Source organism: Pleurodeles waltl, chromosome 1_2 (assembly GCF_031143425.1).
Source record: "Pleurodeles waltl isolate 20211129_DDA chromosome 1_2, aPleWal1.hap1.20221129, whole genome shotgun sequence".
NCBI classification, from domain to species: domain Eukaryota; kingdom Metazoa; phylum Chordata; class Amphibia; order Caudata; family Salamandridae; genus Pleurodeles; species Pleurodeles waltl.
In genome coordinates, this window is record NC_090437.1 from 400,637,682 (window position 1) to 400,664,726 (window position 27,045).

Below are 27,045 nucleotides of genomic sequence, written 5' to 3' on the forward strand. Positions count from 1 at the left end.
GTGTCTATTCGCACTGATTTCACTTGAGGTGTTGAATGATGTTGTTAGCGTGTTTTTCATCCTTCGCAGGAATCAAACGCTTCACTGTGGTCGAAGCACCATTTAACTCAGAAAGAAGTGTGGTGAACCATACACAATTAACTTAGATGCCATGACCAATGTGGCCACACAAGGAAAACTCCAACCAGGAATAAAGTTTGAAGCTTTATTTTACAATCATAAAGTTAGTGTCATAAAGAAAATGCATAAAATCAAATTATAAAGATGTAAAATACTATTAGTGCCCAAAGCGGCAAAAGAAATTTAAACGAGTTAGCATCATCACAATTTGGCATTCAAAAAGAATCAGACATATCGGGCCTGATTACAACTTTGGAGGAGGAGTTAATCAGTCCCAAAAGTGACGGTAAAGTGACGGATATACCACCAGCCGTGTTACGAGTCCATTATATCCTATGGAACTCGTAATACGGCTGGTGGTATATACGTCCCATTTGGGACGGATTAACACCTCCTCCAAAGTTTTAATCAGGCCCAATATTAATGAAATTTTCTGAGACACAGAAGCATATCACAGGTCAGATTGTATCATCATTTGTCAAGTTTAATTAAGCAGGGTATGCACATTTGGGCTGGATATAGGTTGTCCCTACAACTAACTAAATTAGGAAATGCATGTGAGGGGACAAACACATGCAGACAAACATAATTTAGAAAAGTATATCTTGGACTACAGAATGCTTTCTAGAAAATATAAAGAGTGAGTATCAGCGTGATCGATTCTATCAATCAGCTGTGAGAAATATACCTCTCCAAGGGACAGCATTCAAGGATTCTTTATCGGCAAAGCATTTAGATCAGCAGGCATGTCATTAGGGAAGGTGCAGAGAGAGAGAGAGAGAGTAGGGATAAAGGGGACTGAAGCTCAGCAGAGAGACTGAACTAAACTTTTGACGTCCATTCCTATTAAAAACTCATAAATCAATTTTGATTTGTCAGTTCAGTGGCATCATGTCATGCAAAAGGACCATCATTCAATCAACTGTTTAGGCAACTAGAGGTTGCAACAGTCTGATATTTTCTAAAGTCTGTCATGGGAATATATCCTCTCTCAATGTAATTCCAATCAGTTTTAAACATTTTATATTCCTTTGCAACAGTCCATTTTGTTCTCAGGTTTTACAATAATGTCATCTCAGTTCCATGTGAATCTGTATGACAGTTGAAACAAATTACTTCACTGTTAGAAATGGGGTTTTTGGTTGGCAGTCAGGTTGCCCTCTGTCCAAGCAAGAACCCTCACTCTAGTCAGGGTAAGTCACACACAATCCAAAATCAGCCTGTGCCCACCCTCTGGTAGCTTGGCACGAGCAGTCAGGCTTAACTTAGAAGGCAATGTGTAAAGCATTTGTGCAATAAATCATACACCATAGTATAACACCACAAAAATACACCACACAGTGTTTAGAAAAGTATATAATATTTATCTGGGTATTTTCAGGTCAAAACGATCAAAGTTGCAATATGAATTTGTAAAGATATCACTGAAAAGTGATATAAAGTGTCTTAAGTCTTTAGAAAGCAAACAAAGGTGGTCATTCTGACCCTGGCGGTCTTTGACCGCCAGGGCGGAGGACCGCGGGAGCACCGCCGACAGGCCGGCGGTGCTCCAATGGGGATTCCGACCGCGGCGGTAAAGCCGCGGTCGGACCGGCACCACTGGCGGGCTCCCGCCAGTGTACCGCCGCCCCATTGAATCCTCCGCGGCGGCGCAGCTTGCTGCACCGCCGCGGGGATTCCGACCCCCCCTACCGCCATCCAGATCCCGGCGGTCGGACCGCCGGGATCCGGATGGCGGTAGGGGGGGGTCGCGGGGCCCCTGGGGGCCCCTGCAGTGCCCATGCCACTGGCATGGGCATTGCAGGGGCCCCCGTAAGAGGGCCCCTACATGTATTTCACTGTCTGCTGCGCAGACAGTGAAATACGCGACGGGTGCAACTGCACCCGTCGCACAGCTTCCACTCCGCCGGCTCGATTCCGAGCCGGCTTCATCGTGGAAGCCTCTTTCCCGCTGGGCTGGCGGGCGGTCTGAAGGCGACCGCCCGCCAGCCCAGCGGGAAAGTCAGAATTACCGCCGCGGTCTTTCGACCGCGGAACGGTAATCTGACGGCGGGACTTTGGCGGGCGGCCTCCGCCGCCCGCCAAGGTCAGAATGAGGGCCAAAGTCTCTTTCAAACACAAAGTACCTGGTTTCTGGTGGAAAATCTCCTCAGAGGGCCACAGGAGAAGAGATACGTGGAAAACTGGTGTGTGCGTCGATTTCTCCTCAGCACACATGGACTTGCGTCGTTATTTTCCACGCGGGGAGTCGTGCGTCGTTTTCCGGCGCGCGGACAGTCTCTTTCTGTGGATCGCGGGGAGTACCAGATGTCCCGGGTCTGTGCGTGGATTTTCCTGCTTGTTTTCCGGCTGCGCGTCGTTCTGCGGGGCTGCGCGTCGAAGTTTCGATCTCACGGCAGGCGTCGATTTCTCCTGGGGAGTCGGGCGGCGTTGTCCTTGCGAGTCCGTGCGTCAAAGTTTTGATCTCACGGCAGACGTCGCGTCGATTTCTCCTTGGAAGTTGGGGCGGCGTTGTCCTTGCGAGGCCGTGCGTCAAAGTTTTGATCTCACGGCAGGCGTTGCGTCGATTTCTCCTGGGAAGTCGGCCGGCGTTGTCCTTGCGAGGCCGTGCGTCAAAGTTTCGGTCGTCCCGAAGGCGTCGCGTCGATCAGCGTCGGTGTGTGGCGTTTTTCTTGCCGCGGAACAAGCTGTGCGTCGAAAATTTCGGCGCACGGAGCGTCCAAGTGGAAGAGAGAAGTCTTTTTGGTCCTGAGACTTCAGGGAACAGGAGGCAAGCTCTATCCAAGCCCTTGGAGAGCACTTTTACAGCCAGACAAGAGTTCAGCAAGGCAGCAGGCCAACAGCAAGGCAACAGTCCTTTGTAGAAAAGCAGACAGGTGAGTCCTTTGAGCAGCCAGGCAGTTCTTCTTGGCAGGATGTAGTTTCTGGTTCAGGTTTCTTCTCCAGCAAGTGTCTGATGAGGTAGGGCAGAGGCCCTGTTTTATACTAAGTTGTGCCTTTGAAGTGGGGGTGACTTCAAAGAGTGTCTAAGAAATGCACCAAGCCCCCTTTCAGTTCAATCCTGTCTGCCAGAGTCCCAGTAGGGGGTGTGGCAGTCCTTTGTGTGAGGGCAGGCCCTCCACCCTCCCAGCCCAGGAAGACCCATTCAAAATGCAGATGTATGCAAGTGAGGCTGAGTACCCTGTGTTTGGGGTGTGTCTGAGTGAATGCACAAGGAGCTGTCAACTAAACCTAGCCAGACGTGGATTGAAGGGCACAACAAGATTTTAGTGCAAAGAAATGCTCACTTTCTAAAAGTGGCATTTCTAGAATAGTAATATTAAATCCGACTTCACCAGTCAGCAGGACTTTACATTACCATTCTGGCCATACTAAATATGACCTTCCTGCTCCTTTCAGATCAGCAGCTGCCACTTCAACAGTGTATGAGGGCAGCCCCAAGGTTAGCCTATGAAGGGAGCAGGCCTCACAGTAGTGTAAAAACGAATTTAGGTGTTTTACACTACCAGGACATATAACTACACAGGTACATGTCCTGCCTTTTACCTACACAGCACCCTGCTCTAGGGGTTACCTAGGGCACACATTAGGGATGACTTATATGTAGAAAAAGGGGAGTTCTACGCTTGGCAAGTACTTTTAAATGCCAAGTCGAAGTGGCAGTGAAACTGCACACACAGGCCTTGCAATGGCAGGCCTGAGACAGGGTTAAGGGGCTACTGAAGTGGGTGGCACAACCAGTGCTGCAGGCCCACTAGCAGCATTTAATCTACAGGCCCTAGGCACATATAGTGCATTCTACTAGGGACTTATAAGTAAATTAAATAGCCAATCATGGATAAACCAATCAACAGTACCATTTACGCAGAGAGCATATGCACCTTAGCACTGGTTAGCAGTGGTAAAGTGCCCAGAGGTCACAAGCCAACAACAACAGGTCAGAAAAAATAGGAGGAAGGAGGCAAAAAGTTTGGGGATGACCCCGTCAAAAAGCCAGGTCCAACATGACCCCCTACCAGCCTAAAGCCAGGGGAGAACAATCACTATCCTGATGTACTTCCCTGTTTGAGGCGACAGAACAAGGACCCAGGCCCACAACAGCAGGGGCATGCTCCAGTTCTTCGCCTTCCTGACTCCAATTGGATCCCTCTGTCCATACTCTCAGGGCCCACTAAGCCAACCCATGGGGAACCTTTCTCCTTACCTGCGGATCCCATCTGTGCAGCACCTAACCTTACTTTGCTCACAGATGTATCCCAGGAGCAGGATAGTACCACCATGACCAACACAGTGGTGTTGCCCACTCTCCCCCCGGGGTGTGACACTTGTCCCCTCCCCAGGGATAACTCTGTCCACCCGGACAGCAAGTCACAGTGGTTACTGACAGCTGCCAGGGATGAGAGCCAGGCCCCTGGCCTCTCAAAGCTCTCCCACCACTGTGGCTGTGGGGGGCGGTAGCCCCAGGTGCTGGGCACCCTTTAACCACTCTCCCTTCCACCAGGTCAGGGATGACAGCCTGAACCTGGTCCTCCCCTCTGGGGCTCTGTACCCCCCCTCCTGGAGCGGTACCCTCAGAGTCCAACCTGGTCAGGGTGCTTATAGAAGTCGCCCTGTACCATTCCTCCACCAGTGCAGGGCTGTTACCCTGCAACTGGCCCTCCAACCTGGGGTCTGTACCTTCAGGTTGGACTAGGGCCCGGGGTGAGGCTTCCCTCCCCCTGCCCTCCCTTCTGGGGTCCAGCACCCTCCAACTAGGAGTGGCCTCCTCAGAAGACAACATGGTAGGGGCACTGTTATCAGTAGCCCCTCCCTCCAGGTCCGGGGGGACACCCTGAACCTGGTCTTCCAGCCCAGGGTCTGTACCCTCAGACTGGATCACTGCCCTGCAAACCAGGACTTTCTGGGAGGCACACCTACCCCCCACCAGGTCAGAGTTTAACCTCTGCACCTGACCATTCAACTCAGAGTCACCACCCTGAAGTTGAACAATTGCCTGGCACGCCAGGACTTCCTGGAGGGCACACTGACCCTCCACCAGGTCAGAGTTTAACCTCTGAACTTGGCCATCCAACTCAGAGTCACCACCCTGAAGTTGAACAATTGCCTGGCACGCCAGGACTTTCTGGGGGGCACACCTACCCCCCACCAGGTCAGAATTTAACCTCTGAACCCGGTTATCCAACCCAGAGTCAGCACCCTGAGGTTGGACAACTGCCTGGTACACCAGGACTTCCTGGGGGGCACACCTACCCCCCACCAGGTCAGAGTTTAACCTCTGAACCCGGTTATCCAACCCAGAGTCAACACCCTGAGGTTGGACAACTGCCTGGCATAGCAGGACATCCTGGGAGGCACACCTACCACCCACCAGGTCAGAGGTTAACCTCTGAACCTGGGTATGCAACCCAGAGTCACCACCCTGAGGTTGAACCATTGCCTGGCATACCAGGACTTTCTGGGGGGCACACCTACCCCCCAACAGGTCAGAGTTTATCCTCTGAACCTGGTTAGCCAACCCAGAGTCACCACCCTGAGGTTGAACCATTGCCTGGCAGGCCAGGACTTCCAGGGAGGCACACCTACCTCCCACCAGGTCAGAGTTTAACCTCTGAGCCTGGTTCTCCAACCCAGGGTCACCACTGTGAGGTTGGGCAATTGCCTGGCACGCCAGGACTTTCTGGGGGGCACACCTACCCCCCACCAGGTCAGAGTTTAACCTCTGAACCTGGCCATCCAACCCAGAGTCAACACCCTGAGGTTGGACAATTGCCTGGCACAGCAGGACTTCTTGGGAGGCACACCTACCTCCCACCAGGTCAGAGTTTAACCTCTGAACCTGGGTATCCAACCCAGAGTCACCACCCTGAGGTTGAATCTTTGCCTGGCATGCCAGGACTTCCTGGGGGGCACTATCACCCCCCACAAGGGACACACCGTCCCCAAGGGCTACACAAGAGTCTGGTTGGCGCAGGTCTCCCGACCTCTGCCCATCTGGCAGAGTCTGGGTTTCCCCCAAACCAGAAACGGTTTCACCTGGGTCATTCCTGGGGGGCTCTGCTCTCAGAGCTGACCCCTGACTCTCAAGGTCCTCCACTGGGGTCTGCAACCCCCTCTCAACCCTATGTCTGGACTTCTGCACCCCCTCACTAGGAGGGGTACTGCCAGACACCAGAACTGTTGGGATGCTGGCTACAGTAACCCCCCCAAGTTTTTCTGACACTGCAGGGCTTTCCTCAAAAGGTGGCCCTACGGTACAGGCTAGGCTTCCCTCCTGGTGTTCCCTCATGGAACCCTCTAGGACCTGGGACCTACCTGTGACACTACAATCCTTTCCCACCTCACTCGGTTGGGAACCACCTAGACCACTCCCTTCAGGAGCACCCCCAAATGCCTCTTCAGACTCTCTGGTACTCACCCAGAAGTCTGCCTCCATTGTAAGTTCCCTGGGGTCAGAGAACTCACACTCCACCTGGTGTTGGCGTAGCTCTGGAAAATAAGGACCAGACATATGCTCTCCAGCAATTACATCACTCTGCCCTTCACATGTATTAACCACAGTACCCTTCACCCAACCACCCAGTAACTCAGCCTTGAAAAAGCACTCTACATCACCCTTCTGAGACTGGTGAGACAGTATCTGACTGTCCCTGACACTCAACCCATACTCTTCTGGGATGTCTCTACACTCTATATCCAGGACATCCACCAGGGGGGAACCCTTTTCTCTGTCACTCTCTGCTAGAGCCAGTAAAGTGCCACTCCCCCCAGCAGGAATATGACTCCCTGTGCCAGTTCCCCAATCCTTCTCAGGGACCCTGTGCATAACGGAAACTATCTCATACCCTTGAACCACCTGGGGTGTGTCAACTCCCTTCTTCAAGTTGGGCACCACATCTCTGGGCTTGTGCCCTTCTTCAGCAGTACTGGATGCAAGATTTTTGCTGCCACCATCTGAACTGGACTCAGCCCTTCTGGCCTCCAGTTTCAGCTCTTTACAGCTCAGCTCTTGAGCTGCAATCTTTTCTTCTTCCAGGGATAAGAGTTTTTTTGCCTCAACCCTTGCAAGATACTCCTCTAATTGTTGCTCCTGCCGCCTTTGACCCCGGAGCCATTCATCTCTCTCTGGGTCTCTTTCCTCATCTGAGTAGTCTTCCTCCTCATGTGAGCAGTCTTCCTCCTCATGTGTGCAGTCCTCCTCCTCATCTGAGGGGTACTTAGTCATTTGGTTTCTTGCTGCCTCTCTCTCTGCCCATCTTTCTTCCCCCCAGACTATGTAGTTATGTAGCATTTCCTCCTTAGTAGATCTCCTTGCTACAGGAAGGCCCCATTTTCTGCAAAGCTTCCTTAGGTCAGCCTTAGTGAGGTGGTCAGTATGTACAAAGAATGAGTAGGTACACAATCCCATTCTGATAAGGTCTTGCCAGCAAAAACCAAAATCCAAAGTCCAAAATATCAATAGTATATCCAGGAGGACATCAGAGAACCAAAAGCAAAAAAGAAAAAATCAAGTTGACCTTCCACTGTGGGTAGGTAGTGAAATACTTAGCTACTGTATGTCACTGCACAAACACAAGTCCTATCCTCACCGCTGATCACCAATGTTAGAAATGGGGTTTTTGGTTGTCAGTCAGGTTGCCCTCTGTCCAAGCAAGAACCCTCACTCTAGTCCGGGTAAGTTACACAAAATCCAAAATCAGCCTGTGCCCACCCTCTGGTAGCTTGGCAGAGCAGTCAGGCTTAACTTAGAAGGCAATGTGTAAAGCATTTGTGCAATAAATCATACAACTCCATAGTATAACACCACAAAAATACACCACACAGTGTTTAGAAAAATATATAATATTTATCTGGGTATTTTCAGGTCAAAACGATCAAAGTTGCAATATGAATTTGTAAAGATATCACTGAAAAGTGATATAAAGGGGGTTATTCTAACTTTGGAGGAGTGTTAATCCGTCCCAAAAGTGACGGTAAAGTGACGGATATACCACCAGCCGTATTACGAGTTCCATAGGATATAATGGACTCGTAATACGGCTGGTGGTAAATCCGTCACTTTTCCGTCACTTTTGGGACGGATTAACACCTCCTCCAAAGTTAGAATAACCCCCAAAGTGTCTTAAGTCTTTAGAAAGCAAACAAAGGGCCTGATTCTAACTTTGGAGGACGGTGTTAAACCGTCCCAAAAGTGGCGGATATACCACCTACCGTATTACGAGTTCCATAGGATATAATGGACTCGTAATACGGTAGGTGGTATATCCGCCACTTTTGGGACGGTTTAACACCGTCCTCCAAAGTTAGAATCAGGCCCAAAGTCTCTTCAAACACAAAGTACCTGGTTTCTGGTGGAAAATCTCCTCAGAGGGCCACAGGAGAAGAGATACATGGAAAACTAGTGTGTGCGTCGATTTCTCCTCAGCACACACGGACTTGCGTCGTTATTTTCCACGCGGGGAGTCGTGCGTCGTTTTCCGGCGCGGACAGTCTCTTTCTGTGGATCGCGGGGAGTACCAGATGTCCCGGGTCTGAGCGTGGATTTTCCTGCTTGTTTTCCGGCTGCACGTCGTTCTGCGGGGCTGCGCGTCGAAGTTTCGATCTCACAGCAGGCGTTGCATCGATTTCTCCTGGGGAGTCAGGCGGCGTTGTCCTTGCGAGGCCGCGCGTCAAAGTTTTGATCTCACGGCAGGCGTCGCGTCGATTTCTCCTTGGAAGTCGGGGCGGCGTTGTCCTTGCGAGGCCGTGCGTCAAAGTTTTGATCTCACAGCAGGCGTCGCGTCAATTTCTCCTGGGAAGTCGGGCGGCGTTGTCCCTGCGAGGCCGTGCGTCAAAGTTTCGGTCGTCCCGAAGGCGTCGTGTCAATCAGCGTCGGTGTGCGGCGTTTTTCTTGCCGCGGAACAAGCTGTGCGTCGAAAATTTCGGCGCACGGAGCGTCCAAGTGGAAGAGAGAAGTCTTTTTGGTCCTGAGACTTCAGGGAACAGGAGGCAAGCTCTATCCAAGCCCTTGGAGAGCACTTTTAAAGCCAGACAAGAGTTCAGCAAGGCAGCAGGCCAACAGCAAGGCAGCAGTCCTTTGTAGAAAAGCAGACAGGTGAGTCCTTTGAGCAGCCAGGCAGTTCTTCTTGGCAGGATGTAGTTTCTGGTTCAGGTTTCTTCTCCAGCAAGTGTCTGATGAGGTAGGGCAGAGGCCCTGTTTTATACTAAGTTGTGCCTTTGAAGTGGGGGTGACTTCAAAGAGTGTCTAAGAAATGCACCAAGCCCCCTTTCAGTTCAATCCTGTCTGCCAGAGTCCCAGTAGGGGGTGTGGCAGTCCTTTGTGTGAGGGCAGGCCCTCCACCCTCCCAGCCCAGGAAGACCCATTCAAAATGCAGATGTATGCAAGTGAGGCTGAGTACCCTGTGTTTGGGGTGTGTCTGAGTGAATGCACAAGGAGCTGTCAACTAAACCTAGCCAGACGTGGATTTAAGGGCACAACAAGATATTAGTGCAAAGAAATGCTCACTTTCTAAAAGTGGCATTTCTAGAATAGTAATATTAAATCCGACTTCACCAGTCAGCAGGACTTTACATTACCATTCTGGCCATACTAAATATGACCTTCCTGCTCCTTTCAGATCAGCAGCTGCCACTTCAACAGTGTATGAGGGCAGCCCCAAGGTTAGCCTATGAAGGGAGCAGGCCTCACAGTAGTGTAAAAACGAATTTAGGAGTTTTACACTACCAGGACATATAACTACACAGGTACATGTCCTGCCTTTTACCTACACAGCACCCTGCTCTAGGGGTTACCTAGGGCACACATTAGGGATGACTTATATGTAGAAAAAGGGGAGTTCTAGGCTTGGCAAGTACTTTTAAATGCCAAGTCAAAGTGGCAGTGAAACTGCACACACAGGCCTTGCAATGGCAGGCCTGAGACAGGGTTAAGGGGCTACTGAAGTGGGCGGCACAACCAGTGCTGCAGACCCACTAGCAGCATTTAATCTACAAGCCCTAGGCACATATAGTGCACTCTACTAGGGACTTATAAGTAAATTAAATAGCCAATCATGGATAAACCAATCAATAGTACCATTTACACAGAGAGCATATGCACCTTAGCACTGGTTAGCAGTGGTAAAGTGCCCAGAGGTCACAAGCCAACAACAACAGGTCAGAAAAAATAGGAGGAAGGAGGCAAAAAGTTTGGGGATGACCCCGTCAAAAAGCCAGGTCCAACATGACCCCCTACCAGCCTAAAGCCAGGGGAGAACAATCACTATCCTGATGTACTTCCCTGTTTGAGGCGACAGAACAAGGACCCAGGCCCACAACAGCAGGGGCATGCTCCAGTTCTTCGCCTTCATGACTCCAATTGGATCCCTCTGTCCATACTCTCAGGGCCCACTAAGCCAACGCATGGGGAACCTTTCTCCTTACCTGCGGATCTCCTCTCTTAATTCTGGAATTTGGTTTCTCTTTCCAGACTGGGTTGTCAATATTATCCACATGAAATTGTTTCAGAAATAATACTCCCAGGTAACATGTACCATACCATCCCCTTGGTAGGTGATAATAGCCTTTTCGTCCACAAATAAAATACCCACCTAGTGTGGCAGGATTGTGTCCATTCAACATATTGGTCCAAACCCTCTTAAACAAAATTACATATCTACATTCACTAGTTCCTACACAATGAATGTCTGTCTTTGACATACGTGTATATATACATAATTTCCCCATTTGCTACCAGTCTAAAGCTAAGTATCCTTTGTTACTGCTACCTGAAGCATGTGCAGAGTCCTTTTGCAAACCCTGTAAAACTAAAGCACTTCTATCTTGCCTTTCATTGCTTTCCTTCTATCATCTACTTGCCCAATGAACTGCTTTTCTACTGGTGTAAGAATGCAGGTTAAATTGTTCTTGTGTGCATATGCAGTTCCAATTCCCACAATGTCACTGTTTTTAGTATTAGCATTAATACTCAGGTGCTCATTTATAGGCACAAAAGAAAACACTAGGTCATAATTGGATGAGAGGTATTGAATATACTCCTTGTCATACAATCGTGTTGGTAACAGACTACAAGAATTCCCATATGTTAATGGCAAGCTGTTATAAGTTATTCCTTCCTGACCTGACAAATGGATCTGGGTACAAACATAACAATCACGCACTTCCATATTTTCAGTATACTCATACACCAATTTATAATGCACATTAGATGTCAAATCTCCCTTAAAACTGTCAAGGTGTAACAATCCCTCATCCTCATACAGGGGATCTCGTCCTGCATTTGAATCTCTTAGCATTGGTATAATTGTACTCTCAATCTCCTCTTTCACTGGCAGACTCAATCCAACTATCAATAAAATGCTCATGACCACACATACTGTTGCTAATCCAACACACATATACTTGAATTTACTCCCTTTACCTTGGTTGAGTTTCATGGCTTGCCTAGCCTCAGAACAAAAATACATTGAATTGAAAAATAAAAATAAAACATGCAATACGGGCTTTCAATTCATTTCAGTGTCTTTTTCTTTTCTATATGTTACCAAAGCAAAAACTAAAAATCTAAAATGAATGTCCTCAAAATGGTTGCACTTATTTCCAAAGGTCTCGATCTTTTAAAAAGTTAATCAAGACTTTTCTCTACTTGCAAATGTTCACAATTACTACTGAAAGTTCAAATGTCTCTAATAATAAACCATCTGGTAATCACTGAGTAGCACTTCCAGCAAGTAATCTCTCTGTTCATCAAGGGGCAATGAGATTTCAAAGTTCAGTTCTAAAGCAATTTCAAGTTCCAAAATGTTCAGTTCTCTTTTAACTATTAGCACAAAAGGCAATGAACTCCTTCTCCCAGTCATTAGCTATGTAATAAGTCCATTCAGGAGCCTAATATTTCTAACTGGGCACACTTTTTTTTTTCCTCCTTGCTGCACGACCTTTAGTATCACTGTCACTTTGATCTGATTCTTCAGTTAGATCAGTAATAGCAGGTAGCACATTTATCACTGGGTGTGGACTTTTCACGGGCTACTGGTCTCCAACCACAATTCTTTTCACAGGCACAACTGGAATTTCAGTGTTTTCTGAGCAAACAGGTGCCAACTGGCTCTGACTCTACCATTCAGTACCTTCAGCCGCTTTTGATGCGCTTAGATTTTCACCAGACTGTGCATGCTCTGCGATTGTCACTTGTCCACTCCTCATAGCTTGGCTGACCTGGCCCCTCTCTCTCACTGTAACCGACCCTGGCGGAACAGGCACCGTCATTAAGAGGACTGAGAACTTTCTGTGTGTGGCTCGCACGTACCCAGTTCGGAAGACCAGCACAGTTCACAGCAGTTATAACTAGAACCACATGGGATGGCCCTTATTAGCACGGCTCTAAGCATGACTTTCTTAAATGCTTCTTCATCAGAGCCCAGTTTCCATGACTCAGGTCATGGCACATTTCTTGTTGTGGTTGAGCAGTTGCTTTCCCAACCTAAGAGACAAAGAGCGAGCCACATCAGCTAGTCCTTTGCTACAATCTTGCACTAACTCATCTGTAGTGTTCAGAAGTGCATTTGCGGGTACAGCTGGTAACCTCATAGCATGCCCCATAATGATTTCATGAGGAGACAATCCTGTCTTTCTTTCTGCTGTGCTGGGCATGCTCATCAGGACAAGAGGCAATGCATGTGGCCACTTCAACGTTCTAGATGCACACACTTTTGCCAGTCACAACTTCAGCATTCCATTCATTTTCTTGACTAATACTGAAACTTCTGGTCTTTATGTGCAGTGCAATCTTTGCTCAGTTTAGAAAGCTGCACACATCAATTTTATTATCTCATTATTGAAATGAATTTGTTGGTCTGATTTTAGAGAAGTCGGGAAGCCGTATCGAGGTATCAATTCCCTCAAAAGCAGCTTTGCAACTGTGAGTCTATTATTCCTGCGAGTTGGGAAAGCCTCAACCCAATACGAGAAGACATACACCACAACCAAAACATATCCCAATCCATTACACAGAGGCTTTTCAATGAAATCAAGTTGCATTTTGTTGAAAGGACCTCCTGATCTACCCATGTAACTCAGGTTAAATGCAGTGTGTTTCCCTACATTCATTTGTTGGCATGTTACACATCTGTGACATACTGCTTCTCCAAGCACTCTGAATTGGGGGTTCTACCATGTTTGTCTGAATGGTCTGATCATTGCATCTCTACCAATGTGTGCCTGTCCGTGTTAATTCGTGGCCATCGGGGGCAACAAACTATTAGGCAATACTGCTTTTCCTTCACTGGAAACCCAAACATCGTCCTCATCTCTGTAAACACAACCTGCTTTGCTCCAACCTCTTCGTTCTTCATCTGGCACTTCTTCCTGCAATCCTTTGACTGCTTCCCAAGTATCAATTGCTGTCATAAAGAAGTTTTGATATGTCTTACTTGTGTTGCTTCCATCAATCCATTCCTCATTAAAGTATATGCCGTGAAGAGCACAATAACATGCCATTTGGTCAGCATAGACATTGCCTAGCGAGATGTAACCACTTGACTTTTGATGTGCTGCACATTTGACGACTGCAATTTTTACAGGTAACTGGGTTGCTTTCAACAATTGGTAAACCCTGTCACTGTTTTGGATAGGCGATCCAGTAGAGGTCATAAAGCCTCGCTGGAACCATAACTTTCCGAAATCATGGGCAACACCAAAACCATACTGACTACCAGTGAAAATGGTCACTTTAAGCTGTTCAGAAGCACTGCATGCTCTAGTAAGAGTAACTAATTTGGCTACTTGGGCAGAAAAAGACTCCTTGAATCCTTGAAGTTTCTGTCAGTTCTGAGACTGTGCAAGCTGCATAACTAGATGTCAGCGTTCCATAAGTATCTCTTAAACAGGAGCCATCAACAAACATGACATAGTCATTTTCATCCAGTGGGGTATCTTGAATATCAGGTCTTGGTTTGGTGCACAGTTCAGTAATTTTGAGAGAGTCATGCTCGACCTCATCCTCGCGGTCATTTACATTTTCAACAGGAATTGGTAAGAACGTTGCCACATTCAGAGCATTGCATCTTTTAATGTTGACATCGGGGGACCCCAAAATGATCCACTTGTACTGAGTTAAGGAAGCATTGGTTAGGTACAGTGTCTTTGTTCGAGTTAAAAGAACTTCAACAGAATGGGGAACAAAAACATTCAGGTGATTACTCATGACAATGCCTTTCCATTGTTCGGTGGTGACAATAACAGCGGATACAGCTTTTAAACAAGTGGACAATGCAGCAGCTACAGCATTAAGTGTGGCTGAAAATTAAGCCACAGGCCTTTTGACACCTGTTAGAAATGGGGTCTTTGGTTGGCATTCAGGTTACCCCCTGTCCAAGCAAGGACTCTCATTCTAGTCAGGGTAAGTCACACAGAATCCAAATTATCCTGTGCCCACCCTCTGGTAGCTTGGCACTGAGCAGTCAGGCTTAACTTAGAAGGCAATGTGTAAAGTATTTGTGCAATAAATCATACAATACCACAATATAGCACCACAAGAATACACCACACAGTGTTTAGAAAAATATATAATATTTATCTGGATATTTGCAGGTCAAAACGATCAAAGATGCACTAAGTAAATGTAGAGATATCACTGAAAAGTGATATAAAGTGTCTTAAGTCTTTTTAAAGCACAAAGTACCCGGTTTGTGTGAAAAATCTCTGCAATGGGCCACAGAGGAGGAGAAGCGTAGAAACATTGGGCGTTTGCATCGATTTCTCAGGCCACACATGGTGATGCGTCATTTAGTTTCCACACAGGGACGGCTGTGCGTCGATTTCCGGCGCTCGGTCCTGGATCCTCTTCGGGTTGCGGGTTTTTCAGACGCACCAGGATCTGTGCGTGGAATCCTGGGCTTGTGGAGCGATGTCACAAGCGCTGCGTCATTCCGGTGGGCGTTGCGGGGAAGTTTCTTCTACACGGCAGGCACTGCGTTGATTTCCCCTCTGGAAGTCAGGCTGCGTTGTCCCAGGTCGGCTGTACGTCGATCCGGTGGGCCGTGCGTCAAAGTTCCGGTCGCAACGCAGGCGCCTCGTCGATCTTCTCCTTGCAAAGTCATGCTGCGTCGTTCTGGTTCCGCGTGCAGTGAATTGCTCACCGTGGGGCAGGCTGTGGGCTGGTTTTAGCAAGCTGTGCGTCTAATTTTCACTGCACAAGGAGTCCAGTTGCAAGAGAGAAGTCTTTTTGCACCTGAGACTTCAGGGAAGAGGAGGCAAGCTCTATCCAAGCCCTTGGAGCGTACTTCTTCACCACAGCCAGGGAGCAGCAAGGCAGCAGGGCAACAGCAAGGCAGCAGTCCTTCACAGAAAGCAGTCAAGTGAGTCCTTTGGACAGCCAGGCAGTTCTTCTTGGCAGGATGCAGGTTCTGGTTACAAGTTTCTTCTCTAGGAAGTGTCTGAGTTGGAAGGGGCAGAGGCCCTGTTTATATACCCAAATGTGCCTTTGAAGTGGGGGAGACTTCAAAGAGTGGCTTAGAAGTGCACCAGGTCCCCTTTCAGTTCAATCCTGTCTGCCAGGGTCCCAGTAGGGGGTGTGACAGTCCTTTGTGTGAGAGAAGGTCCTCCACCCTCCCAGCCCAGGAAGACCCATTCAAAATGCCTGTGTTTGGGGTGTGTCTGAGTGAATGCACAAGGAGCTGTCAACTAAACCCAGCCAGACGTGGATTGTAAGGCACAGAAAGATTTAAGTGCAGAGAAATGTTCACTTTCTAAAAGTGACGTTTCTAAAATAGTAATATTAAATCCAACTTCACCAGTCAGTAGGATTTTATATCACCATTCTGGCCATATTAAATATGACCTTCCTACTCCTTTCAGATCAGCAGATACCACTCAAACAATATATGAGGACAGCCCCAATGTTAGCCTATGAAGGGAGCAGGCCTCACAGTAGTGTAAAAAAGTATTTGGGAGTTTTACACTGCCAGGACATGTAAACTACATAGGTACATGTCCTGCCTTTTGCCTACACAGCACCCTGTCCTATGGATTACCTAGGGCATACCTTGGGGGTGTCTTATATATAGAAAAAGGGGAGTTTTAGGCTTGGCAAGTACTTTTAAATGCCAAGTCGAATTGGCAGAGAAACTGCACACACAGGCCTTGCAATGGCAGGCCTGAGATAAGGTTAAGGGAGACAAACTTTGCTTTGCTTTCTTCTAATCTCTTTTATTAGCCCATTTGCCTTCCCACTTCTCTAATGCACCCCATGCTTGTATGAATGTAATTAATTAATTTATATGTTCTCTCATTCTGAGTGATCTCATATTTGCTATGTTTTTGATAATGAACTCTAATCTGTAACTTCTCTTTAATGGTTTACATATTTCTAAATCTACTTCATATTTTTCAGCCAATTCTGCTTACTTCTAGTAAGTCACTCCTGCATGTAGGGTAAAATCTATGCACATGAATCGCAATTCATCTTCTGTGTATGTTTCTAATTGCTCCATCTCTATCATTCCCATAACCAATATATTTAATTCTAAATTTAAGATGGGCACATTCACTGTTCTGTGTTTCTCTGATGTATCTTCTGTTCTAACATTACCATTTGCTGCACCTAATATTATTTCTCTGGGGCATATTTTGCTGGGTACTGCAATGTACACTCGTAATCTGACCAGGTGTGTGCATGTAAGGAACTGGAGTTCCCTGAGGGAACCTCACATCAAATACTTGCCCTGCCTGATTAAACATCTGGTGAGGTTCTGCAATTTGTGTAGGGGTCAAAGTTGGGACACAAGATGCTATTCTCTCCATCTCTGAATTGTTTAAATATACTGATCATTGCATACCAATCGGTGACATCCCTGCAGATTCTGGAGTTTCATGAACTGCTGAAACATTCATGCACTGAGCATTACTTCCAAAGTTTCCTGAAGCCGACAATAGAACATATTGACCTATTTTCACAGGAACTGTTAATGCTTTGGGTGGCAATGGGTCCTGTTTGATTCTGTGGAATTTCCAATCCAAACCTCTGACTTGTTGAAACAGTACTGAAAGTCTGTCCTGTTTGACTTGTGGTAGTTTGGACTCTTGCTCCGGGCAAGACTGCTGGTTAAAGGATGACAGTACTTTTGTTTTTAAGCAGCTACGCCTTTCCTACAACAAGTCGCAACTGTTGTCCCAACCTTACCGGCTCACTAGCAGCACCTCACCAGAAACACAATAGTAAAAAGGTGATTTGTGGCAGCCTTTACGCATAGACTCGAGAATAAAACATCTCAGGGAGTGTCGTGGTTAAACGGAGATTACCCCTTTCTCACAGATATATCATGTCTCATACAAACACAGGCAATAACAAAGATGCAGTAAAGTTTCAATTGTTTTCATTCAACATAACTGCAATTTGTGGTAAGTTGCAAGAAACAGAATTGTGAAGACAAGAGTCATTATTACAAAGACCCCCATCTTCTTGCAATGCATAGAGAAGACATATGAGATGTACTATGCCCAAATACCCTAATGTGAAAGGCCTAACCTCCTACCTAAAGGAGAGCTGGGTTTGCTAAACCTAATCTGCCAATGCCATGTCCATGAGAGGAGCCCCCAACGCTTGTTACCTAGGAATGAGGTCTCAGACTCCGCAGGGACACGAAGACTGGGTCAGCGTTAAGACGACTGCAGCATTGATATCAACGATGGTGGAGATGCCCTCTGGTCGGAATCCCTCTGATTATCTGTCTCAAGTGCGATATATATATATATATATACTGATCTACAAGGACCCCTGACGTAGGTGTGTTCCCAAACAATAGATAACCGGCATGCTAGGGACGGCAATTAATATAAATAATCCCTCGAAAGAATAGAGAGGGAAAATCCCTAAGTGTGAACACCTGCTGTTTGTTTGTCTTTGTTGCTTGATCTTGACGCCTTATCGCGGTGACACTGATAATGTAACTCATAACAAATGGCCTAACTATCAACAAGGCAGCCATCTTAGAAGAAATAAATAGTTCAATGGGCTAAAACAGAGCAAGCTAAGTAGGTTAAAAGTCACTAGGTGACGGGGCACGAGTCTGCAAGCAAGAGGCTAAGCTAACTACTGTTATCCCATTAAAACGAACTAGGATTCACTGCAGACTCTGGGAAACATTTAACACTGTCTGCATTGGTGTATACATGGGCATAATCTGATTTTGATTAAAATTCTGCACAGGTGTAGTCAGGTTAGGTGTCTTCACCATCTGATTCACATGATGCCTTGGTATTACCTGATTCATAACTGGGCTTGTAATCGACTAGGCTGTGTTGACAGTCGGAACTGGTGGATAAACCACGGGCACTTGTGTCACTGAATTTGCAGGTGTACTTGGAGAGATCTGAATTGGGCTCTGTGTAACTGGAGCAGTTGGAACATTTGGGGCTGCATTCTGTATGACTTCCTCAACTGAATGATACGGTGGGGAACGATTCATCAGAAAATGAGTTATAAACATCTTCTGAATCATTTTTTTATGTGCTGTCTTTTTACCCTCATCTGCTGTCTATTCTGCTTTCGCTGACTGCCTCTTTTTATTTTAGGGTTTGTAGTCCCATCATCTTTCTCTGTGATAGCTGGAAACATTTTCACTCTGCTCTCCATTTTTCCTGTTCTGCATCTCATCTAGCTTCTTCTAACATCTTAACTGCTTTCTACTCTCAAATGTTCCCATTTCTTTCTGCCTTGCAACAAGTTTCAAAATAGGAAGGCCTTCAAATTCTGGGGGTCTCAGAGGATGCTTTGATTCACACATTACTCTCCTAAAAATGTCCACAATTCTCAGATTAAATGTTCCATCACAAGAAAAAGCTAATGAACTGTCATTCTCAGTGACCTTACACCATTTTTAAGCCATATCCATGCTGAAACTCCTTTTATTTCTGACACTCTGTAAGCTAGTGTCCCTTGGGTGCTACCTGTTCACCCTCTCTAACCGGAATAGACACATCTCCTCTCTGTGCACTTCTTAAAGCTTTGGAAAATTTCATTTTTGCACAAACTTGATCAATCACAACGATTTGAATCAGATTCAGGAAGTAAATTCAATTCCACAATCCATTTTGCATTCCGTTCTCAACCAATAGCAACACTGTACTGTTGACCTATACCAGCGTGGCTTTCTCACTAACTGGCCTATCCCAGCATGGCACAGAATGATGTCACACTCACTTCACGCAGCAGCTGCAGTCGCTTTCAAATTGTCTCTCACACAATCGCTCGCACATACATTAAATGAAAAATATTGCAAGCAAGATCAAAAACCAAAAACCTGTCTGCACACTATGGGTATGGCTCAAACGCTTTGAAGGCTGTACAGGCTACACGTCCGACTGTGGCTTTCGCAAATACACAATGACTGAAATTTGACCAGCATTTCTCACTGTGGTTGATATAGACCCTGAGTAGACTTTTGGCATTCACTAAATACCAACCACAACTACTGGCACAGTCAACAATGTCTTTTGATTAGTACCTCTCTACAGACAATACATTAACCAAGTGTCTTCTACACTTGTGCATTACCCCAGGATCTTAGGCATTGATGGACCCGACAACAACAGTGGACACTTTTTTAGCACAAAGCACCAAAATCACTTTGAGTACGACAGCTCCGCAAAACACTTTGCAACATCACACTGCACTACAATCTTGAAGCAAAAGCATAGCAAGCGCAAAGCCCTAATTATACTAACGCAACACGTTAGTTGTAGTCACAACACTTGAACTTCATCAATCTCTGGAACAGATCTTGGGACGAATTATAAGGTGGACAATTCTTGGACTGGCAATGACATGTGGACTCCCTATCACTAAGCAAAATATGGTTCCCATCTTAATGGATGAACCTGTAACTTTGTTATCAAACCTCTGAATCCTAATCCCCAACATTAATCTAAAATATGGTTACCCCTCTTCTGAGACAAAACAGTCATTCTGCTACCAAAACTGTTGGCGCAATTTTCAACCTTCACAGGAAACAAATGCTTCACCGAGGTCGACAGATCTTCTGATCCAGGAAGAGGTGTGACTAACCATACACAATTACTTTAACACCACCCCAACAATTTAGACACCATGACAAATGTGGCCACAGAAAGAAAACTCCAATTAGGATTAAAGTTTTATTTTACAACCACAACGTTAACACAAGAAATATAAAATGCATTCGAAATACTTGTTAATAAAAAGAACATATTATGCAAACTTGTACATTTAACATTAATAATATACAGTCAGAATAAGTAAAACACGTCATTATAAATTGTAAAACTTTGTTAATGCATCACATTAGGTATAATAGAAAAGTGCATTATTCTTATTTGTACATAATTTTAAACTCATAAATCACACATTAAACATTAGAAAAACAATTTGTTTTGATTCTGGCAGTTAGTCTAGAGTTTAAAATATACTATAACATCATTTTTATCACTCTAACATATTGTTTGATAAGAAAGGTGCAATTGTGACCACCAAGAATAAAAACACGAGCACATTTAAAATACGTGTCAGTCCAGCTTTCTACATTAGGATGTCAAATATGAGGCATAAATTGTCACATTTTGCTAATGGCTGGGTCACTACCAACATTAGCAAATTTTATGCTCCAACAATGACGAAGATAGAAATTGAGCTGAATTTCCCATTTAGTTCATAATTCAATTGGATATTATGATTAACAAGTTGGAAAGGCCAAGAAACGAACCAACTTTGCAAGCTGTAGAAGTTTGCATTTAGTTCCTATGTTCAATCAAGTTCTCATGTCAACTGTTAAGCAACATGAACTATACACAGTAGATGACTGCCAATCGTCTACCTGTTTTAGGAAGGCCTACAACATGAGGTTTAGCCAGTGCGCACAACAAGGCACACAGAAGTAATTGTCATCTTTCAACTCACATTCAATGTTACTTCCATTATTGGATGTAGTAAAGGCAATGAAGAAAGCTCCTGTGTAAGACATTTAAATAACCTGACCTTAAATTCTAATAGAAGGTGTGCTGCTGTGAGGGATTTCTCCAGCTGATCATAGCAATGTTAGTATACAGATAAATCCTGTTATTGACAGTGGAGGAAGTGGAGGCCCTGGGGCAAAGTTTCTTTAAAGTAGATTAATGTGCAACGATGGACATGCAATCTCCACATGTCCATGGTCAAGTGATTGATGTGCTCTGCTGACTCCCTCAGTGCATATGCATCAAATCTTCATCTGTCTATCAAGCCCAGGCATAGTGGCAGTAGAAAGTATGTGCAGCTTGGTACTTGCTTTACTGGTCAATTTGCCCCCACAAACTCATAGAATCCATATTCTTCCACCAATTAACATGAGAATAGGTCAAGGAATATCAATGTAGCCAGGTACCCATTGTATAAACTTGTATCTGCCATGACATTTATCCACTTTCCCAGCACATATAATTACAGACAACTTTCTCATCTTTCAAGGCATTTAACATGACCTGATCAAAGCTTGATTAGGCCACGGCATGTACCAAATCTCCTTGAAGACCATCCAAATCACCCCCATATCCAAAACGCCTAATCTTGACTGCACACAACCACCAATCTAGCATCCTGTCTCATACCTACTTTGGCTGGGAAAAGCCATTTTAAAAATGGTTGTCAATGAATTAAAGATTGTCATCATAAAGAGCAGATTACCAAGCTGGGTTCAGCTCCAAACCATCAACACTAAGGGTGTGATTCACAAAGGTAAGTTACACTTTTGAGTAAGTCCACAATTTGTAGTAACTTTAGTGCTTTTGATATTCACAAACTACAAGTATAAACTTACTACAAAAGTATATGTTACATATCTCCACCAGAGTAAAGTAATTGGCTTACTCTTGAGTGGGTCGCTGACATCTGTCCCTAAACCCCTCCCTCTTCCCAAGCCCCTCCTACTCCTCTCTTACCACATTCCCTTTAGTAGTAATTCTGCCCTTTTCCCACCTACTCTATTTTGTCCCTCCTAAATTTACCACTAAAATCTATGCTTACATGTGCTGAGACTCCCTGCTAGGGCTATGACCTGTGAATATATATAAGTATAGGCAAAATGTACACTTGAAAGTATGTTTTGTACTACATTTTGTACAACTACAAATCATACTACAGAGCGCAGCCTGTGATTCAGGCCCTAAATGTACTTGATGATACACACCTTATTCGCGACAAAAAAGCTCAACACCTTTCTAAAGCGACCTGGCATGTTACTTCAAACATTAGAACACTGTATGGGCTTCTGTGGCAAGGTCTTGAGTTGGGTTTCGTACTTCTTTGCTAACAGGCATAACATTGTGAAGATCAGTGACAACACATCCACCTGTAAAAATAATGTGGTGTCCCTCTGGGCTTAATCTTAGCTCACACTTTACATGGAGTCCTTAATTTTGAGTCTAAACAACTTACGTTTCACCCAGCACCAATATGCTAATGACACTCAATTGTATGAAAAACCTCAATAAACAAACACATTGTCATCCTGAAAAACTGTCTATGCCTATTACAAAATTGGATGTTGAAACGTGGCAATTTACATTATCACTGCTTAAGAGAGGCCTAATAAACAGAGGGCACCTTCTAGTAAAGGTTCAGCAGAGAGACATGAAAGTATAATTGTATTACTTTGAATGCCCCTAGCTTTCTTGAAATAAATGATTGTTGCTTATGTCACTTGAAATTCTGTGTCTATCCTTAGGTCACTGCTCAGGCAACCTGCATCACCCTCACAGCCATGAGTGTCGATCGCTGCTACGCTACCGTATATCCTCTTCACTCGCTGCGTCACCGCACCCCTCGTGTGGCCATGGTCGTCAGTTTGTGCATTTGGATAGGTAAAACAGCATGTGCGCTTTACTTCAGTTTATTATGGAGTTGTTTCGATTAATTTACTACAAAGAATACCTTTGTGAGTAGCGTTCACACTGTCTCATGCTGTCCTGTGTACTACTGTGTGGTGCCAGTGTCCATCTCCAGCTCTACACTCACACAAGTTTAGGTTTAGGTTTACATAGTCTGATTTTTTTTCCTAGATGTAATATAGTGGTGTTTATTTTGTATACATTGACCTTATGGTATTTCTTATTTTGAGCACATATGTTCTGCCTACCTTCAGTATTGTGTCTGCTGTGTAGAGTCGTAGTTAGGGACCCCGCAACCCTAAGTACTTGCGCATTCCTCCATCTTTTTTTTCTACCATCACTCCAGGAACTAATATGAATAGCATTAATTGCAGCACACTTCCAGACCCATGAGTGACAGTGAAAAATATGCAAACTGTGCATATACAATTGCCCAGCGATCGACGCTCTCCACATCGTAAATGCACGCTCATACAAAGAGCTCTGTTAGAAAATCTGTGGTCTTCAAATGTGGTTACAGCTATCTGTCAGAGAACTTTACAGCCAGTTACTGCTATTTAACCAGTTTCAGGCCCGTGTTCTCACTTACACTGAGCCGGAAAGCCGGATCTCATACGAAACATGACCAGGAGCACGGTAGGGCATCTGAGATTGAAAAAAAGGCCATGCAGTCTGCCAGATGAAGGTAGCTAAAAAGAAAATGACTCAAGTGTAGATTCTGGGTCAGTCAGTGTGCGTCTATGTGGGTGTGCCTGAATGCAAATGTGTGTCCATATGTTTATGTGAGCGCGAGCGTATAGTTGTGTTAGTGTTCTGAACCTGGCATAATGGTGGTAATTCTTGCCAAACTTTGTGATTTGATGTCAACGACCTGCCCTTGGTATATTGCTGCCCCGTTAAATGGTGAAAATCCTTTCAATTTGTGGGCATCCATGACATGATAATTCCCAATTCTGAAATAATCCTGCCCCTAGTACATTACTGGTAAAACCTATTATGGCTATTCATGCCATGATAACATCCACCTCTTTCATAACCCTGGCCACCGTTTATGATAGTGATAATCTGACACGCTTTGGACATCAGTTACATGATAGCGCCCACTCCTGACATCATTATGTCCCTGGCATAGTGGTGTTAATTTGAGTTTGGTTCAACATATTGATACACATGCATGTAAGGCAGAGAGTATCCATGTGTGGCAGCAGTAGATGTGAGAAGCATGATAAGCAGGCGACCTAAACATATTTATTTAAAAATGGAAATCTGGAATTTCAGAAGAAATATTAAGTTTTGTTAATGAAAATCCTAAATTTCCTTTTTGGGAAAATTAGATTAGTTTCTCAAAATGAAAACGTTGTGTTTGATACCAAAATGATTGTAGTTACATAAATTGAGAAATCAATGTTTTGGGACAAAATGGTTGAACTTCAAAATACACTGTTTATATTTAAAGGTAGTATTTGTATGATAGTCACTACTGCTGTCTGCAGCCCTACTGTGCAGAACTGATGTAACCAACCCAAGTGGGTTCTGTAATTTGAGCAGAATTTATCTAACTAATCTTTTACTGCATCAGATTGCGATATTTGTACACTTTTTTTTACTTTTTCACTCCTTCATCATGTGATTTAGATTCTCCTGAAAGGGAATTAATGGAAAAATGACGTAGTAAAATATCGAGTATAGATAAATGCTATAGTAAATATGTCATTTGACGTTGGATGTTCTAAACTTGCCTGTACTACCTATGGCTTTTTAGACACATTTTAGGAAAAATATGCTGACTGAAGCATTATGTTCACATCGCATTCTCTATGTTGATTCTGGTTAACCTGTATCACTCCTGGGTTGGAAAGGCTTTGCCCCTGAGAGTACTGGAACGTTTCATGACCACCATTTTAGTCACTGTGACTTTTCAGCACATAGTGCAGTTCAGGGCAGATTTTATGCCACAGTACTTTCAAAAATGTTGAACCACCACTCGTTCAACCACCACTTAACTAGACATGAAATGCGTAAACACAGTATTGGGTCAGTAGTGCCACAATATATTGAAGAACTTGAAATTCAGCTCATGGTCCCACCTGCATTTTTTTCACAAGGAAATGCTCCAAATTATGCATATTGAAACCCAGAAAAATTATGAACACACTTGACGAGACTTATCTACACATTGAGCCAGATAGAACTAATTCTATCAAAGAGACTTTGAGTATGTTCGAACATTGTTTTTGTATACTCTAAAATGACCGTGCACTGTAGCTAAAACTTTGCACCAGAATGGGGCAATTTCAGCAGAAAGTGGGGCGGTGAGTATCCGAGGTGAATTTCCTAGGGAGGTGTTTGTGGGTATTCAGTGAACCTTAGGATATTTGTAGCCGAGCAACATTGTTGTTTTTACGTAGGTGTGGCTACTAAGCATATGCAAGCGTTGTCATGAATCGGCTATAGGAGCTGTGTAGCTGTTACTCATGCTTATGAATTATTCTTTCATTTGAAGCACGCTCAAAAAGTAGGATTTATTTGAAGCAGTGTTCGGTAGTGTCGGACATGTTGTCAGTTTCATTCCAATGCCATTACAAACTGGTTCCAGGAATGTCTGTACATATCATATTATTCGAGTCAAAATAAAAATAGTGAGAATTAAGTGATGGGTTTGAGGAAGACCTGTGGATAGGCCACAGCCTCCGCGACAGGCTGCCAGCTATAATCCTAATGAACCATTTAGAGGGTAATTAATCACTGGCTGCTACAAAGTGGTCAATAATATAGGACAGAGGCAAGGTGATTCTACTAAACTGTGACAGTTCCTCCTGTATCCCCTTTTTCATATAGTCAATAATGACCTTGCGTACACATTTAAGGTCCATAAAAATATAATTATTTGGAAACTGTTTTAAAAAAAATAAAAACAGTCAACCTTGGTTCACAAAGGACCTTAAGCTATTCCAAATAAAGTATCGCCAACAAGAGCGGCAATGGAAATTGAATGCTACTTTGATTGAGAAAGAAAAATTAAACATTGCTCTCAAAAACTATAAAGAGGCGAGCATTAAAGCTAAATCTGAATTTTACACCTTAAAAATTAAAGAGGCCTCTAACACCCCCAGAGAACTCTCCAAGGTGATTAATGCTTTGACTTCCCCTCCAATATTGTCAGAATTGGAGAATTCACAGGAATTCTGCAATAAAGTGGCTCTGCACTTCGAAAACAAAATGCTACAAATGTATGCTAATTTTAATTCCTTTGAGGAGAGAGCTGTCCATCCTGATATAGTTCATATTGATTCTAGTATGAACCACCTTACACTATCTAACTTCCAACCTCTTCTTCCGGAAAGAATAACAAAGTTGATGTTTGAAATTAAATCAGGTTCTCCCTTGGACCCTTCCCCCCCTTCTATTATTCAATTAGCCCCTGATCTTGTTTCTTCAGCCTTAGCTTCAGTTTTTTTTATGAGGCCCTCACTTCTGGAGTCTATCCTGCATCTTGGAAGGAGGCTACGATAATCCCATTGAAAAAGAAACAAGATGGAATTAGCCAGGATCTTAAGAACTTGTGTCCCATTGCCTTACTTCCCTTTCTGGCCAAGAGTTTGGAGAAACACATTAAAAGGGAATTAGCTAACTTCCTACTAGAATCAGGAGGACTAGATGCCTCCTAACATGGCTTCAGGAAAGCACACACCACAGAGTCAGCCCTCATTACCTCATCAGATTCAATCCGGAGAATGGTCGATTTAGGGCAAGGGGCTATTCTGATCCTATTAGACCTGTCCGCCGCATTTGACACCATTTCTCTGCAGATTATGATAGCCTGCCTATTTCAAGCAGGTATTAGAGATGAGGCTCTTAAGTAATTGGAATCTTTTCTGAAAAATAGATGGACCACGGTAAGCTGCAGTGACTTCAAATCCCCTGCTTACCTTTTACCTCGTGGTGTCCCTCATGGATCATCACTCAGCCTTGTTTAATTTGTATGTTGCTCTTCTGGCCAAACTGATTCGTTTGTATGGTTTCAGACCAACGTCC

At 44.7% G+C, this 27,045-nt stretch overlaps 1 protein-coding gene across 1 annotated transcript in view; it reads left to right on the top strand.

The window, feature by feature from the left end:
* LOC138254445 (G-protein coupled receptor 54-like) overlaps nucleotides 1–27,045 on the top strand; it is a 657,759-nt gene that overhangs the window by 331,008 nt on the left and 299,706 nt on the right. Inside the window, exon 3 of the mRNA XM_069205814.1 lies at nucleotides 22,848–22,983. Within this exon, the coding sequence (XP_069061915.1) occupies nucleotides 22,848–22,983 (136 nt within the window). The remainder of the gene's footprint in view (nucleotides 1–22,847; nucleotides 22,984–27,045) is intronic.